This window comes from Phyllobates terribilis, unplaced genomic scaffold (assembly GCF_046119375.1).
Source record: "Phyllobates terribilis strain yellow unplaced genomic scaffold, ASM4611937v1 Scaffold_4__5_contigs__length_816908805, whole genome shotgun sequence".
Classification (NCBI taxonomy): domain Eukaryota; kingdom Metazoa; phylum Chordata; class Amphibia; order Anura; family Dendrobatidae; genus Phyllobates; species Phyllobates terribilis.
The window spans coordinates 278,194,001-278,212,255 of record NW_027362764.1 but is presented as its reverse complement, the minus strand read 5'-3'; the positions used below and the strand labels follow the sequence as shown (position 1 = coordinate 278,212,255).

The 18,255-nt window shown below is 42.1% G+C and overlaps 1 protein-coding gene across 3 annotated transcripts in view; it reads left to right on the top strand.

Moving 5' to 3' along the window:
- The first annotated feature begins 251 nt into the window (after positions 1–251).
- The window catches only part of BMPER (BMP binding endothelial regulator), a 383,271-nt gene continuing 365,267 nt past the window's right edge, over positions 252–18,255 (top strand). The window contains exons 1-3 of one of the 3 annotated variants that reach the window (XM_073678266.1): positions 853–985; positions 2,005–3,239; positions 4,409–4,494. In XM_073678266.1, coding sequence (XP_073534367.1) covers positions 3,107–3,239; positions 4,409–4,494 — 219 coding nt within the window. In that variant the 5' untranslated portion in view covers positions 853–985; positions 2,005–3,106. Of the gene's footprint in view, positions 986–1,266; positions 3,240–4,408; positions 4,495–18,255 lie in introns of those variants that run through there. The other 2 variants (XM_073678264.1, XM_073678265.1) reach the window with 2 other exon arrangements.

Sequence of the window (18,255 nt, the reverse complement as noted above, 5' to 3'; positions counted from 1 at the left end):
ACTGCAAAACTATTCTAGTGGATGAGCCTTTGTGCATATTATAGAGCTAGGGTGAAACTGTATCAGAGCTATCAGCATGGGCAGGCAGCGAGCCCCCTCCTCTGTCTGCAGGGATTTATCCCCCCATCCAGGAGCTGATGAATAGAAGGTGGGCACACTCCTCCCCCGTGTCTGCAGACTGGCCTGGGTGGAGACAGAAGGCATGAATGAGTGGGATGTGCTCCATACCTTTTCAGCAGAAGACTAATGACTTCTTTTGAGTGACTTGATGCCAGTGGGAGGGGGCGACGGGTGAGATGAAGGCCGGGCAGGAGGAGAGCTCAGCCGGCATCAGACTGTCTCATCTCCGCGGCTGCAGCCTCCTTATCTCACCCCGATCAGCTCATCGCACAGCACTGTCGCCGCTGCCTCTCGCTCCTTACAAGTCACACAATCACGTCGCCGATCGCGTCCAGGACCCGAGGAGAGCTCTGGGCTCCATCCAGCTGTGTGCACAGTTCCCAGCACACACGGACGCGTACAAAGCATCGATCCCTGATTCAATACATGGCAGCAATGGTCTATTCTGTAGGCACACGATCTATTCATACTGGGATGTTGCGTTTTCTTATTCTCAGATGTGGCAGAGCTGTGTTTGTTATTTGATCGCTAGGAGAAAAGGTAACCAGGGGTTTCGTGCAGTTCCAGAAGTTCTGCTGCATCTGATCGCTGCTGCCAATATTACATTAGATAGAAAGTAACCTGAAAGGCAATCGCATCGATCGATCATAGTTACAGTGTATCTAACACACAGTGATGAACCCATCCAGTGCTGACAGCCCAATAACAATGCCTTCATGTCAATGCAAAGACCAGAGCACTGCTTCATTATCATCCGGCAATAATGCTGGCAATCCAGAATGCTGCTGCCCGGCTTATGTAGGGACAGCCTCTATCTGCCTGCAATCAGTGGCAACGGAGGGGAAACGGAGGGCTGCAGATAGAGGTAAGTGGTCTAATAACCTCCAGAACACAGCACCCCGGAGGCTAGAGACAGCTAGGGGCTGGTAATGAGGGTCAGCTAGCACCCAGGAAATATATATATATATATTGCAGATGTAGGGACTGAGAGCTCGGGGGACATGAGGGAGAGCCACAGATAGAGGTAAGTGGTCTAATAACCTCCAGAAAATAGAGCACCCCGGAGGCTAGAGACAGACAGGGGCTGGTAATGAGGGTCAGCTAGCACCCAGGAAATATATATATATATATATATATATATATATATATATATATATATATATAGCAGATGTAGGGACTGAGAGCTCTGGGGACATGAGGGAGAGCCACAGATAGAGGTAAGTGGTCTAATAACCTCCAGAAAATAGAGCACCCCGGAGGCTAGAGACAGACAGGGGCTGGTAATAATGGTCAGCTAGCACCCAGCCTCTGCCAGGGGGTGTGGGTTGTGTCTGTTGTGCTACTGTGATATATAGGGCACATATAGGGAGTGAGAGCCCTGGGAAGACATAATGGAGACCATGTAGGAGGAAAGATTAGATAAAGCAAGGGCATGTCAGGATACAAGGCACAGACATGTGAGGCAGCCATCTGTGGACACTGCTGGTGCTGGGCTCAGGTCCTCGTTATTAAGTAGATGTGATGTAACAATGATGTATTGATCTGAGCTTACAGTTATTGGCAGCAGGCAATCAATAGCAGTGATCAGCGGAGGATCCAGTGTCAGCTCCTTATCTGATGATGATAGGATCAGGGATCAGTAGATCAGTACTGACTGTCTGCACAAACACATATACATATCCCCACTTGCCAGCAGCTACCTCGTGTATCACACTGATCGGGACTCAGGGTTTAGGCAGCTTGTGTAGTGAAAAAACAGGAGGAGGGGTGCAGGGGAAGAAAATAAAGGAAACGGAAGCCAAGCAAAGGAGTAATAGTAGCAGCAGTATATCCAACAGCAGCAGAGGGACCCTCCTGTGATCACCCTTTCCTCATCTACTCCAGCAGAGGGACATTCCTGTGATCAGCTCTGTCCTCATATACTCCAATAGCAGCAGCAGCGCAAGGATCCTCCTGACATCAGTTCTGTCTTCCAACACTCCAGCAGCAGCACCAGCAGAGGGACCCTCCTGAGATCAGCCCTGTCCTTTTCCTATCCAGCAGCAGCACCAGCAGAGGGACCCTCCTGAGATCAGCCCTGTCCTTTTCCTATCCAGCAGCAGCACCAGCAGAGGAACCCTCCTGAGATCAGCCCTGTCCTTATCATCTCCAGCAGCAGAGGAACCCTCCTGACATCAGCACTGTCCTTATCCTTTCCAGCGGCAGGACCAGCAGAGGGACCCTCCTGAGATCTGCCCTGTCCTTATGCACCCCAGCAGAAGGATCCTCCTGACTTCCAACACTCCAGCAGAGGGACCCTCCTAATATCAACCCCCTCTTCATACACTTAGTACCAGCAGTGAGTCCACTGAAGATCTGCCCTCATTCTTATCCAGCAGCAGCACCAGCAGAAGGACCCTCCTGAGGTCAGGCTTGTGCTTTAGACTCCAGAAGCAGCATCAGCGGTGGGACCTTCCTGAGGTCAAGAGCAGCTCGAGCAGAATATCCTTCCTAAATCCTGCAGTAGCACCAGCAGAGGAACTCTCCCGAGATTAACCCTCTTCCTCACAGACTTCAGCAGCATCAGCTTAGAGACCCACCTGAGGTCAGGAGCAGCACAAGAAGGACCCTACTGATATCAGCCCCTGTTCTCATATATTCCAGAACCAGTCCTTGAAGAGGGACCTTCGTCACATCAACTCCTGTTCTCCTTATACTTTACACACCAGAGGAAGCAACAAAGGCACCCAGCTGTGATCAGGGCATGTCCTCACAATCTAGCTGTAGCACCAGCAGTGGGACCCCCCAGTGATCAGTCCCTGACCTCACACACTCCATCAGAAGCAGCCTTCCTATGATTAGCCCTTGACCTTATACACACCAGCAGCAGCTCCAGCGGAGCGACCCTCCTGGAAACACTTTCTGACATCATTCACTCCAGTGCTGCATATCGGTAAGAAGCCCCAATACGTCTGACTCCTGTCTGCAGACTGGATCTATTGGGACAATGAACTTCTGCTTGGCCAGCAGCGTGCCTCTGCCAATGTGTGCCAGCTCCCCTGGGATTACCACACTCCCTGGATGGATATTTATATTTACAACTTTTTTGCACATGTCAGTGGGATCTTCATTTTTGACAGGTAAGGAAGCACCTGATCTATATACATACACGCACACACAAGCATAGATAGATAGATAGATAGATAGATAGATAGATTAGGATGCACTTGATACACACTCCAACTTCTCTGCAAGTGTCAGTGTGTTCTTCATTCTTGAAAGGTAAAAGTGCACATATGTATGTGCATATACACACATATACATGTGTATATATATATTTGGTAAATGACACATTCTGTAGTTCCATCACTATACAATAGCAATAAGGCAGGTGTCTTTAACACTCATGGCAGGAGAGTTGATCTCCAAACCCTCTGCATTTCGCTGCCTTTCTTTAATTCAGGGAAGGGATATTTTATAAAGAATTAGTGCAGAATACAATTCCATGTGTGGAGGCAGGTGACCCCTGTCCCTGCTGGAAGGACATACTTTCCTGACACCTGGTACATACAAGAATAAAGCTGATCCTTCCTGTAGTCTATAGCAGGGGTTGAGTTAAAAAGAAAAGTGATGGCAGATGTAGATAAAGCTAAGTTGATCATAGGACATGGGAGGAGTAGTGAAGGGCTTGTTATGGGGTACATACATCCTTAGTGCTTCTTTTGAAAAATGAGTCTTTTGATAAAGATAGATCAAGATGTCTCATGTCAGTAGATCAGCTATGGCCAAAATTGCCTGTCTTTTAACTACATATAAAGATATATGAACAAAGAGCAACATGTAATAACTGGAGAGCTTGTTTTTTCTTTTACAGGATGTGTTTTTTTTTCATGTAATTGAAAGTTAGTGTAGATCAGTCAACTTGTCCTAGTTATTACAGGCATGCATGTTGTACTGCTGGAGAAGAGGACTGCAGCACATCACCCAGAGAAGTGATGATAAATCAATGACTACCATGTGTAATAACTCATGGTGAAACATCTCAGGATGCAAAGGTGGCTTCTGTGAGTCCAGTGTTAGGATAGGCGCTGCTTCATGGATACAGGACTTGAATATCTGTGTCTCCAGGTTTCTTCTAAACATGTTGGCATACAAGAGCTTTTACATACAAAGAGCTAGATACCTGGTGTCAGATAGTAACAATGCTAGGGGTATTAAAATCCCCTCCATGTGGGATCACACACCTCTGCTGTGTATTATGGAGGTTTACAGAGAAAATAATATATATTATTTTGGCTTATTCTCCAAGGCTCTGTGGCAAAATGTGAAAATGAAGGAGAGGCCCTACAAATTCCATTCATCACTGACAACCCCTGTATCTCCTGCGTGTGCCAGGTAAGTGCAGGATTTATCATACTGGTGGGTCACAGTAATGCCCCCGCTGTAATCCTATACCTCTGTCTGCTATTTAACTCACTGGCTGTGCTGTATGTAGATCATGTAGTACATCATTATGCTATCTACTATTACAACAGGCATCATATAAATTATATATATATATATATATATATATATATATAGTACAGTAGTAATAACAATAAATGTATACAAATAGCAGATAAAACATTTTTACATATAAATGTCTATGCTCATTTACTACCTGTGTGATCCTACCACTGTCCCATAATAATTACATTTTTATTTTGTTCTTATAACATTAAATAATATAACTTATTACCAAAACTTGCCCATTAAGTGAGATAAGTCAACTTACCTTTCCTGACATTTGATCTATTTCTACCGGCTTAATGTAAATCTGCTGTGTGTACATGGTGAGTGCCGTCCTGATAGGACTAGACAGATTTAACCATTGCGATAGGGATTGGAGATGGTTATCTGGAGATTGGTGTAAATAAGGTTCTGATAACACATTTTAGCTCTAAGCTGTTTTTGTGCCTGATCTTTATGTTAACTGTGTACTTGTCTTGTAGACGTCACTTAAAATAAACTAATCAATTCCATTGCTAATGATCTAAGGACAAGCCCTAAGAGACTGACAGCACATTCCTGACAACCAGTATCTTACACATTTACATTTACATTCATAAATAATGAAGATGTATTGACCTTCTGACTTATATAAATAATCACATGCTATTATATATATATATATATATATATATATGTATATATATAATGATGGTTCTCTTAAGAACCAAAGTGATTCCTTTTGTCGTTCTAACATATTACATTACATTCCTAACTAAATTTCTACTTTACTTGTATTCTTGCTTGTATTGTTAGCCTATGAAAAACTTTCTAGATTTTTTATTTGTATAGAAATACAGGAGTTTTCTATTATGGCTGCAGCCAAATATTAATTTAATGAACCTGTGCTAAAATCGCCTTTGCATGTGATTTGATCATTGGGCTGTTTTTTCTTCTTTACACAGTAGTATTATATATTGCATTCTAGTGTTTTGCATTGCCTTAATTATTTGGGGAAATCATGTGCCATTGTATTCGTTTCTGTTGTTTATGCTGAGTATGTCGATTAATATTATAGAATTGCAATAATCACAGATGGCAATCACATGACAATAAATTGTGTAGTTCATATTTATGTAGCAATGTAGCTGTGTATAAGATAGACCATAGCTATTAGTGCATTTGTATCAGGAGTAGACACCAAATTTCAACACCTAAACACTGTTATTGTGGCCTATATTTGTACAATATCTTTTTCTCTTTTTTTTGGATTCTCTTGGCTTGTGTTAAAAATATACATCCAAATGTTGCCTTTTTCTGTAGATATGATTATTCTTTAATTGATCTCATTTGAAATCTCCATAGACTTTGGAACATAAGGTTATTATCATACTTACCATTTACAGGGCATTTTCTTATTCTAAATTACTGCGATAGTTGATTACTGCTGGGGTGGATGGGATTGGTGAAAATCCAATGCACACAATGTGGTCGGAAAACATCTGATTTGTAATCTGGCTGCGTAGACATTGCAAGGATCAGTTATCCTTTTTGATTTCATAAAAGGCTTATTACTGCAACAGTAGGCAATATTCACAATAGGGCTTGTCTTTATCATCTCTGACATGTGCATTGTCCAAACAATGGAAAGAAAGGATTGACTGATTGTTTCATTTCTGTGGTATGCCAACAGAATAATGTTACTGGATCAGTAAATGTAGGACTCATCTTTGGGCACTTGGATTTGTCATGATCAATTTTAAACAAAGTCATTCCCATTGTGAATATTTGTTTTGCCTATTAGAAGTCATCGTCTGCGATTCTTATTTCTGGTACTTGGGGATGACTTAGTCCAGTCATTGAAGTAAATGCTGAGAAATACACAGAGGAAAAGTAGTGCAATAAAAAGCTGGAGCAGTTTGGATCACAGCTCTCATTTTTCATGTGATTAGTCGTTATAGGCAGTTGCTTCAGTTTTCGTTTTACTAGTCGTAGGCCCATTGGGTGGGATTTATCAAGCTGGGAAAAAGTTGATAAGTTGCCCAAAGAAACCAGAATTATTTCCAGCTCTCATTTTTCTGAAGCCCTTTGGAAAAAAAAAATAATCTGATCGGATGTCATGTGCAGAGCTTCTATTCTGCCTTGTTTTTGCATTCGTTTTGATAAATAGATGGTGAAGGTGATATTTCCTTTTCATTTTGTGAAAGATCTAATTTTTATGTCCATGGGCTTGAATAGTTTTCAATATACATTACTACAAAAATCATGTAAAGATCGACATTTATTATACAAATTAGGTTTTAATATACAGGACCAAAGATGCTTTTCTGGGGGAAAGAACATTTATTAATGCAAATGTACTTATCAGGTCAAAAAGAGGGACCCTTGAGGAGAAAGCAGAGACTGGGGGACTCGCTCTTACCAGACATCCATATTCCACCATACCACACCACATGTTCCCAGAGTAAGCTAAAAGGCAGGTACAAGGATCATTCATGAACAGTAAATGCCTACAACCAAATACATCAAATCTGTGCACCTGTCTGAAAGGACAAAGCATATTTTAACAAATATTCACCTTGAGTTTAGGCATAGAACCAATTTCCACTTTATACAATGTGTATCAATTGCATTTATCTACCTTTTGTGACTGAATAAACACTTTTGTGAAACTTGGCAATGGATTTATTGAATTATGAACTTTAGATTTTGATAGCGGTAGGATTCTATAAACTGACCTTCATTTTTGTCCTGCTGTTTTTGGCCATTACTTGACGTAAAATCCTATTGTTTAATATGCTGAATTCACACCATTGATAATATCACCCCAATAGACAAGTTATATTTCATAGTCTTTTAGCTGCACGAATCAGATTTATCTAATACGTAGAGTTTAGCAAAAAGATCCTGTTCTAGTGGCCATGTGAAAGTCAGTGGTCCGGCTCCTATGAGCCATCATCACGAGCACTTCTAGTGATTAGTAGGCCTGGCGCGATGTCATGCGAGCTGCAATAGTGACACTGGGCACCAGGGATACCAGCAGATGACAGGAGGGTTGTAGGGCTCTGGCCCGGCATCCACAGACTACTGATGAGCCAGGGCCTTGCTTATCTTTTTGTACAACTCTACCAATATTCTTATCGTATTGAGTAGAATGTAAACCATTTGTGGCATGACCTACTGGCGTAAAAATGGTGCATACTTTTGGAAAACTAGAACATTCCAGCTAGATAATCATGACTTTCTCTCAAATGATGCAAAAATGTAGCCGATTCTGGGTAGATGTCTTGTATATAACCCCAGTATGATACTTTTCAGTAATTATGTTCCAAAGTGGTCTGTTGTACGTAATGGTCTTTTATCCACACAGGGTTTTGCGATATTTTTTCATCAGCAGTTTGACCTCTAGTTGGGATTTTTGCTCAGATATATAAAAAATATATTAACAATAAGTAATTTATAGGCCATTAATGTTACATCAGTAGGGGGAACAACTTTAACCTGTTTGAAGGACCATGTGAGCAGCACCACTTCCCTTCATTATGCCTTGATATTACATCTCAGTCCTATGCACCTAAGTTGAACAAAATTAATGATTTGTAATTCCAGGCAAAGATACTATTAAGAGTACGGAGCTTTACCTGGTGAACAATGTGGAGAGAGAAACCCACCTGAATAATGATGATCTATATTAAGGATACTAATCAGCATGAAAGAATGTACATTATGGATTTATATTGTTAGGCGGCTAACCTAACCCATTTGGGTGTTGTCTAGTAGGTTTGTAGGTCACAACCCAAACCAAAACCCCACAAAAAAATAAATCTTTATTATATATTCATTAAAAATTTCAAAGATCTTAAATAATAATAATATGTGAATTCTGCACATTTTGGGGACAGGAATGGAAAACATACAGCTACACTTACAGAGAGGGGACTGGATATTGTTGATATATATGTCCAGTCCCTAGTCCACCCAAATAGGCCTTTTTGTGGACAATATGGCACCCCCGCTTAACATAGACTGGCCCAAAAAAGCCATATTGCATGCCCTAACCATTAACACAAGGAATTATTATCCAGAGAGGAAAAAAATCTGGGGGCATGGTGTTAATAAGTAATGATAACCAATGCATCAAAACAGTTAAAGACCTACTAGATCAAGTACGTTCTCTCCTATGCATACACAGTAGCCGTCGGTGTAAATCTATGGAGTGATATACTGTATACATACACTCTTACAAGTACAGTCAAGGGTATTATTCGTATCCGAATATGAGTACAATTATGTGGTCACTTTGTTCTGTCATGAACCTTAAGCATATTGGATGATCGATAAATCCAGTATGCAAAAAATTAATGTGTTGCAAAAATATAGTAGAAGATGCAACTGCTCCTGAGTCATTGGCTAAACCCTAGAGATAAATGTCCCATACATAAAATATGCCACATACTGAATTAGAATACGTAAGTACTTAGCTACATTTCTCTGCTAGTTAGCTAAAATCCATTGTGCTGACGCGTTTCCCCCAAAGGCGTTGAAGTTCATCAGGGGGCGGGTGTAATTAGGGCACTAGCAATAAGCGGCAGTTGTACAGAGGGGATGCACTGACAATAGGTGCTGTATCACTCCCGTGGGCACAGTATGGAGAGGTGGAGCGCAGCGTGCGTTCCTGCCCCAGCACCTGTATCTTTAAGCGACGTCTGAGGATGAGCTCACTTCCTTAGGGATGATTGCTTGTACATAACATTATTTTAGATCTTTGGTGTTTTTAATATTTATCTAATAAGATTTATTCTTTAAGTGGGTTTTGGTTATTAGATTTTTGACCCCCCAGCAGGGTTTTGGAATTAATATTATAGGCTTGTAGGTATTAACAAGGGAATATTATAGATGGCTAATGAATATGTACTATGGAATTTTATTTTTTTCTTTTAATGTGATTATTTTTCTTCTTAACTTTCAGTATAAATATAAATAAAATAGATGATCCCAGTAGGAAATGTCTAGGTGTTCAGTACATATGACCTGGAACAAGACGCTACAGCTATAGTTTCTGTAGAACAGTGTGTTATCTACATGTGGCTGTGCTATTCCAGAAAGAGACATAAGAATGTAACAAGGCATCTCTTCTTTACCTCACAAGCATATTATTAGAGCACGTAGTTACTTTCAGATGAAAGCTTGCCCTCCTTTTCCCTTACGGTTGAAACTTGGTGCTTAAGTGAGTACTTTCACTTTATTGCCTTCCAATTATGTCTCACTATGCCAGGCTCTAAAATAGTACAAGTTGTAATATATTTCAACGGAGATTGGGTTTCAAGTGGAAGATGACATAACAATACTTGGCAGGCAGACACTGATTTCTGTGTGTTAGGTGCTTATTGTAAAATGCTTGTGTACACAATCACCTATGCTCCAGTCAAAAGAAAACCTGTATGAAGTGTTACATGAAGACCTTGAGGTTAATGTCCTTACCTATCAAAACGTGCTGATATTTATTGCTTTCAATAAAACTATTTACACTATATTGATCTTTTATTAATAAATATTTACATAATCTAGTTTATAAATGTGAATAATAATAATAATTATAGCACTTGCAATATTGATTGTAGTTTATTTTAACATTACATGTAAAGTATATGCCAAAGAAAGTATGTAAATATATAAAGTTGAATAATTTCAGTAGTTCTACCTGTCGCTCATCTATCTATCTATCTATCTATCTATCTATCTATCTATCTATCTATCTATCTATCTACTCTACAGTGATGTGAAAAAGTGTTTGTCCCCTTCCTGATTTCTTATCCTTTTGCATGTTTGTCACACTTAGATGTTTCAGATCACAAAACAAATTTAAATATTAAATAAAGTAAACACAAAATGCAGTTTTTAAATGAAGGTCTTTATTTTTAAGGGAAAAAGAAATCCAAACCTCCAGGGTCCTGTGTGAAAAAGTGATTGCCCCCACCCTTAAAACATAAATTATCTGTGGTTTATCACATCTTTGGGAAGCTGAGTCCAATTTCCCTAGCCACACACAGGCCTGATTACTGCCACACCTATTCTCAATCAAGAAATCACTTAAATAGAACATGCCTGACAAAGCGAAGTAGACCAAAAGATCCTCAAAAGCTAGACATCATGCTGTGATCCAATCAAATTCAGGAACAAATGATAAACAAAGTAATTGCCAAGACTTTTGGGAGAATACTCAGTGGTCTGACGAAACAAAAGTCAAAATTTTTGAAAGGTGTATGTCCCATTACATCTGGCATAGAAGTAACACAGAATTTCAGAAAAGGAACATCATACCAACAGTAAAATGTAGTGGCAGTGTGATGGTCTGAGGCTGTTTTGCTGCTTCAGGACCTGGAAGACTTGCTGTTGTAAATGGAACCATGAATTCTATTGTCTGCCAAAAAATCTTGAAGGAGAATGTACAGCCATCTGTTCGTAACCTCAAGCCTAAGCGCACTTGGGTTATGCAGCAGGACAATGATCCAAAACACACCAGCAAGTCCAACTCTGAATGGCTTAAGAAAAACAAAATTAAGACTTTGGAGTGGCCTAGTCAAAGTCCTGACCTTAATCCAATTGAGATGTTGTGGCATGACCTTATAAAGGCGCTTGATGCTCGAAAACCCTTCAATGGTAAGAATTACAACAATTTTGCCAAGATGAGTGGGCCAAAATTCCTCCAGAGTGTTGTAAAAGACTCATTGCAAATTATCGCAAACTCTTGATTGCAGTTGTTGCTGCTAAGGGTGGCCCAACCAGTTATTAGGTTTAGGGGGCAATCACTTTTTCACACAGGGCCCTGCTGGCTTGGTTTTCATTTTCCCTTAATAATAAAGCCCTTAATTTAAAAACCGCATTTTGTGCTTACTTTTGTTCTATGTCTAGTATTTAAATTAGTTTTGTGATCTGATACATTTAAGTGTGACAAACATGCAAAAGAATAAGAAATCAGGAAGAGGGTAAACACTTTTTCACACCACTGTGTATATATATATATATATATATATATATATATATATATATACAGTACAGACCAAAAGTTTGGACACACCTTCTCATTTAAAGATTTTTCTGTATTTTCATGACTATGAAAATTGTACATTCACACTGAAGGCACCAAAACTATGAAATAACACATGTGGAATTATATACTTAACAAAAAAGTGTGAAACAACTGAAAATATGTCTTATATTCTAGGTTCTTCAAAGTAGCCACCTTTTGCTTTGATGACTGCTTTGCACATTCTTGACATTCTCTTGATGAGCTTCAAGAGGTAGTCACCGGAAATGGTCTTCCAACAATCTTCAAGGAGTTCCCAGAGATGCTTAGCACAAGTTGGCCCTTTTGCCTTCACTCTGCGGTCCAGTTCACCCCAAACCATGTCAATTGGGTTCAGGTCTGGTGACTGTGGAGGCCAGGTCATCTGGCGTAGCACCCCATCACTCTCCTTCTTGGTCAAATAGCCCTTACAGAGCCTGGAGGTGTGTTTGGGGTCATTGTCCTGTTGAAAAATAAATGATGGTCCAATTAAACGCAAACCGGATGGAATAGCATGCCGCTGCAAGATGCTGTAGCAGCCATGCTGGTTCAGTATGCCTTCAATTTTGAATAAATCCCCAACAGTGTCACCAGCAAAGCACCCCCACACCATCACACCTCCTCCTCCATGGTTTACGGTGGGAACCAGGCATGTAGAGTCCATCCGTTCACCTTTTCTGCCTCACACAAAGACTCGGTGGTTGAAACCAAAGATCTCAAATTTGGACTCATCAGACCGAAGCACAGATTTCCACTGGTCTAATGTCAATTCCTTGTGTTCTTTAGCCCAAACAAGTCTCTTCTGCTTGTTGCCTGTCCTTAGCAGTGGTTTCCTAGCCGCTATTTTACCATGAAGGCCTGCTGCACAAAGTCTCCTCTTAACAGTTGTTGAAGAGATGTGTCTGCTGCTAGAACTCTGTGTGGCATTGACCTGGTCTCTAAACTGAGCTGCTGTTAACCGGTGATTTCTGACGCTGGTGACTCGGATAAACTTATCCTCAGAAGCAGAGGTGACTCTTGGTCTTCCTTTCCTGGGGCAGTCCTTATGTGAGCCAGTTTCTTTGTAGCGCTTGATGGTTTTTGCAACTGCACTTGGGGACACTTTCAAAGTTTGCCCAATTTTTCGCACTGACTGACCTTCATTTCTTAAAGCAATGATGACCACTCGTTTTTCTTTACTTAGCTGCTTTTTTCTTGCGATAATGCAAATTCTAACAGTCTATTCAGTAGAACTATCAGCTGTGTATCCACCAGACTTCTGCACAACACAACTGATGGTCCTTAACCCCATTTATAAGGCAAGCATTCCCACTTATTAAACCTGACAGGGCACACCTGTGAAGTGAAAACCATTTTCGGTGACTACCTCTTGAAGCTCATCAAGAGAATGTCAAGAGTGTGCAAAGCAGTCATCAAAGCAAAAGGTGGCTACTTTGAAGAACCTAGAATATAAGACATATTTTCAGTTGTTTCACACTTTTTTGTTAAGTATATAATTCCACATGTGTTAATTCATAGTTTTGATGCATTCAGTGTGAATGTACAATTTTCAAAGTCATGAAAATACAGAAAAATCTTTAAATGAGAAGGTGTGCCCAAACTTTCGGTCTGTACTGTATATATATATACACTGCTCAAAAAAATAAAGGGAATACTCAAATAACACATCCTAGGTCTGAATGAATGAAATATTCTCATTGAATACTTTGTTCTGTACAAAGTTGAATGTGCTGACAACAAAATCACACAAAAATCATCAATGGAAATCAAATTTGTTAACCAATGGAGGCCTGGACTTGGAGTCACCCCCAAAATTAAAGTGGACAAACACACTACAGGCTGATCCAACTTTGATGTAATGTCCTTAAAACAAGTCAAAATGAGGCTCAGTATTGTGTGCGGCCTCCACGTGCCTGTATGACCTCCCTACAATGCCTGGGCATGCTCCTGATGAGGCTGCGGATGGTCTCCTGTGGGATCTCCTCCCAGACCTGGACTAAAGCATCCGCCAACTCCTGGACAGTCTGTGGTGCAACGTGACATTGGTGGTTGGAGCGAGACATGATGTCCCAGATGTGCTCCATCAGATTCAGGTCTGGGGAACGGGCGGGCCAGTCCATAGCTTCAATGCCTTCATCTGGCAGGAACTGCTGACACACTCCAGCCACATGAGGTCTGGCATTGTCCTGCATTAGGAGGAACCCAGGGCCAACTGCACCAGCATATGGTCTCACAAGGGGTCTGAGGATCTCATTTTGGTACCTAATGGCAGTCAGGCTACCTCTGGCGAGCACATGGAGGGCTGTGCGGCCCTCCAAAGAAATGCTACCCCGCACCTTTACTGACCCACTGACAAAACAGTCATTCTGAAGGATGTTGCAGGCAGCAGATCGCTCTCCACAGCGTCTTCAGACTATGTCACGTCTGTCACATGTGCTCAGTGTGAACCTGCTTTTATCTGTGAAGAGCACAGGGTGCCAGTGGCGACTTTGCCAATCCTGGTGTTCTGTGGCAATTGCCAAGCATACTGCACGGTGTTGGGCTGTGAGCACAACCCCCATATGTGGACATCGGGCCCTCATACCACCCTTATGGTGCCGGTTTCAGACCTTTTGTGCAGACACATGCACATTTGTGGCCTGCTGGAGGTCATTTTGCAGGGCTCTGGCAGTGCTCCTCCTGTTCCTCCTTGCACAAAGGCGGAGGTAACAGTCCCGCTGCTGGGTTGTTGCCCTCCTATGGCCCCCTCCACGTCTCCTGGTGTACTGGCCTGTCTCCTGGTAGCGCCTCCAGCCTCTGGACACTACGCTGACAGGTGACAGACACTGCAAACCTTCTTGCCACAGCTTGCATTGATGTGCCATCCTGAATGAGCTGCACTACCTGAGCAACTTCTGTGGGTTGTATAGTCCATCTCCTGCTACCACGAGTGTGAAAGCACAACCAACATTCAAAAGTAACCAAAACATCAGCCAGAAAGCATTGGTACTGAGATGTGGTCTGTGGTCCCCACCTGCAGAACCACTCCTTTATTGAGTGTGTCTTGATAATTGCAAATAATTTCCATCTATTGTCTATTCCATTTGCACAACAGCATGTGAAATTGATTGTCAATCAGTGTTGCTTCGTAAGTGGACAGTTTGATTTCACAGAAGCTTGATTTACTTGGAGCTATATTCTGTTGTTTAAGTGTTCCCTTTATTTTTTGAGCAGTGTACAGTACAGACCAAAAGTTTGGACACACCTTCTCATTTAAAGATTTTTCTGTATTTTCATGACTATGAAAATTGTACATTCACACTGAAGGCATCAAAACTATGAATTAACATATGTGGAATTATATACTTAACAAAAAAGTTTGAAACAACTGAAAATATGTCTTATATTCTAGGTTCTTCAAAGTAGCCACATTTTGCTTTGATGACTGCTTTGCACACTTTTGGCATTCTCTTGATGAGCTTCAAGAGGTAGTCATCGGAAATGGTCTTCCAACAATCTTCAAGGAGTTCCCAGAGATGCTTAGCACTTGTTGGCCCTTTTGCCTTCACTCTGCGATCCAACTCACCCCAAACCATCTCGATTGGGTTCAGGTCTGGTGACTGTGGAGGCTAGGTCATCTGGCGTAGCACCCCATCACTCTCCCTCTTGGTCAAATAGCCCTTACACAGCCTGGAGGTATGTTTGGGGTCATTGTCCTGTTGAAAAATAAATGATGGTCCAACTAAACGCAAACCGGATGGAATAGCATGCCGCTGCAAGATGCTGTGGTAACCATGCTGGTTCAGTATGCCTTCAAGTTTGAATAAATCCCCAACAGTGTCACCAGCAAAGCACCCCCACACCATCACACCTCCTCCTCCATGCTTCACGGTGGGAACCAGGCATGTAGAGTCCATCCATCCACATTTTCTGCGTCGCACAAAGACACGGTGGTTGGAACCAAAGATCTCAAATTTGGACTCATCAGACGAAAGCACAGATTTCCACTGGTCTAATGTCCATTCCTTGTGTTCTTTAGCTCAAACGTGTCTCTTCTGCTTGTTGCCTGTCCTTAGCAGTGGTTTCCTAGCAGCTATTTTACCATGAAGGCCGGCTGCACAAAGTCTCCTCTTAACAGTTGTTGTAGAGATGTGTCTGCTGCTAGAACTTTGTGTGGCATTGACCTGGTCTCTAATCTGAGCTGCTGTTAACCTGCGATTTCTGATGCTGGTGACTTGGATAAACTTATAAACTTATCCTCAGAAGCAGAGGTGACTCTTGGTCTTCCTTTCCTGGGGCAGTCCTCATGTGAGCCAGTTTCTTTGTAGCGCTTGATGGTTTTTGCAACTGCACTTGGGGACACTTTCAAAGTTTGCCCAATTTTTCGGACTGACTGACCTTCATTTCTTAAAGTAATGATGGCCACTCGTTTTTCTTTACTTAGCTGCTTTTTTCTTGCCATAATACAAATTCTAACAGTCTATTCAGTAGGACTATCAGCTGTGTATCCACCAGACTTCTGCACAACACAACTGATTGTCCCAACCCTATTTATAAGGCAAGAAATCCCACTCATTAAACCTGACAGGGCACACCTGTAAAGTGAAAACCATTTCCGGTGACTACCTCTTGAAGCTTATCAAGAGAATGCCAAGAGTGTGCAAAGCAGTCATCAAAGCAAAAGGTGGCTACTTTGAAGAACCTAGAATATAAGACATATTTTTAGTTGTTTCACGCTTTTTTGTTAAGTATATAATTCCACATGTGTTAATTCATAGTTTTGATGCCTTCAGTGTGAATGTACAATTTTCAAAGTCATGAAAATACAGAAAAATCTTTAAATGAGAATGTGTGTCCAAACTTTTGGTCTGTACTGTATATATACATATATACAGGGGCGTACATAGAAACCATGGGGCCCCATAGCAAAAGTCCTAAATGGGCCCGACCTTCCCTCTCGGTAGAGTAGGCTGGGTCATGGCGTCACACAGCCTCGTCAATTAGAGGGGGTGCATGCGACTGGGTCACGCCTGGGTCAATCAAGGAAATCTGAAAGTTGACGTGACATCAACGGACATTAGCGGCGGCTGCAGACAGGGTCACATGGTTCGGACTGAATGAGCAGCGATAGCGCTGGTCACTGGCACATATGGCAACCAGTGGTGTTTACGGGCCGAAGCATGTTAGTTTATGTAGCGAAGACGCTAGTTTTTAGATGCGATAAATCCGCATAGTTCCCACATTCACCAAAGGAAATACCACAGCCATCATTAACACCACAGACATTATTAAATGGGTTGTCCACTACTTGGACAACCTCTTCTTGAACTAAATGTTTTGCCCCGATAAAATAATAAAGCTTATACTCACCTCCAGTGCCGGCACAGTTCCAGAAGGGTCTGCACTCGCAGTCCTGGGGCTCTCCTGCGGTTATTGTGACACCAGTGCCCAGTCAGCACTGGCGTCACTGACCCCGCCTATTGTCGAATTGAACATGAAGTCAGAAATCAGCTGCAGCCCAGACTTCCTCGTTATGTTTGATTTGTCCGAAGGCAGAGACAGTGATGCCAGCGCGGATTGGGCACCGGTGTCACAACAACTGCATGAGAGCCCCAGGACTTCAAGTGCTGACACTACTGGAACTGTGCCGGCACAGGCAGTGAGTATAGGCTTTTTTGTTTTGCCGGGGACAAACATTCAGTTCAAGAAGGGATTGTCCTAGTAGTGGACAACCCCTTTAAATGTATTTATTCACCTATATGTTCACATGTGGCACTTCAGCCCCTCCACACCGGGTCTTTCTCAAACTTGTAATGGAGTTGAAATTCTGCATATGAACCCATGAGAATACATGGATGGACGACATAGCGGACGATGGATAAATACACCTGCATCACATACACATATGTACACAAATACATGGACCTGACATATTTAACACCTCTATACAAACATATTAGTCATAGATACATATACATATATACCCACACATTACACATGGACTTACCCGTCCTGCAGATGATTGCACATGATGAATTCAGCAGCTTCTTCTCTCTGAAGACTGTACTTCCATCTTCTCTGTGGTGCAGCCTCCCCACCTCCTGGGGCCCGACTGCAGAGCTCTCTTCATGTAATTGCAGAGCAGGAGGGGGAGACCTGAGCAGTAACATACAGAGCGGGGGGTGGGGGGGACGGAGGAATAATACAAAGAGCAGGGAAAGGGAGGAGGCAGGGAGAGCAGTGGCCATGCTGTATGCTGCCTCTCTGCTCTGCTGGAGCTCATGGGCGGAGCCTCCTCTTCTGCTCTGACAGAGCAGTGAGTCATCCTCAGTGCGCAGTGTCGGACACACTACTTTCGCAGAAGTGGATCCTTCTGCCACCTTTCTCTTGGTCCCCCCTGTCTCCCGGGCTCCATAGCGGCAGCGTGGTCTGTCACTATGGATCGCACGCCCCTGTATGTATATATATATATATATCTATATCTTTGAAATAATTGCCTGTTAGAGAGCCCATGCCTTTCTGTTCTTTGACCAACTGAACTATAAAGGACCCTGTAGTTTAAAATGCAGTATTGAAACCGAATTCTGCACGCAAGAACTGAATTTAGATTAATGACATCTTGT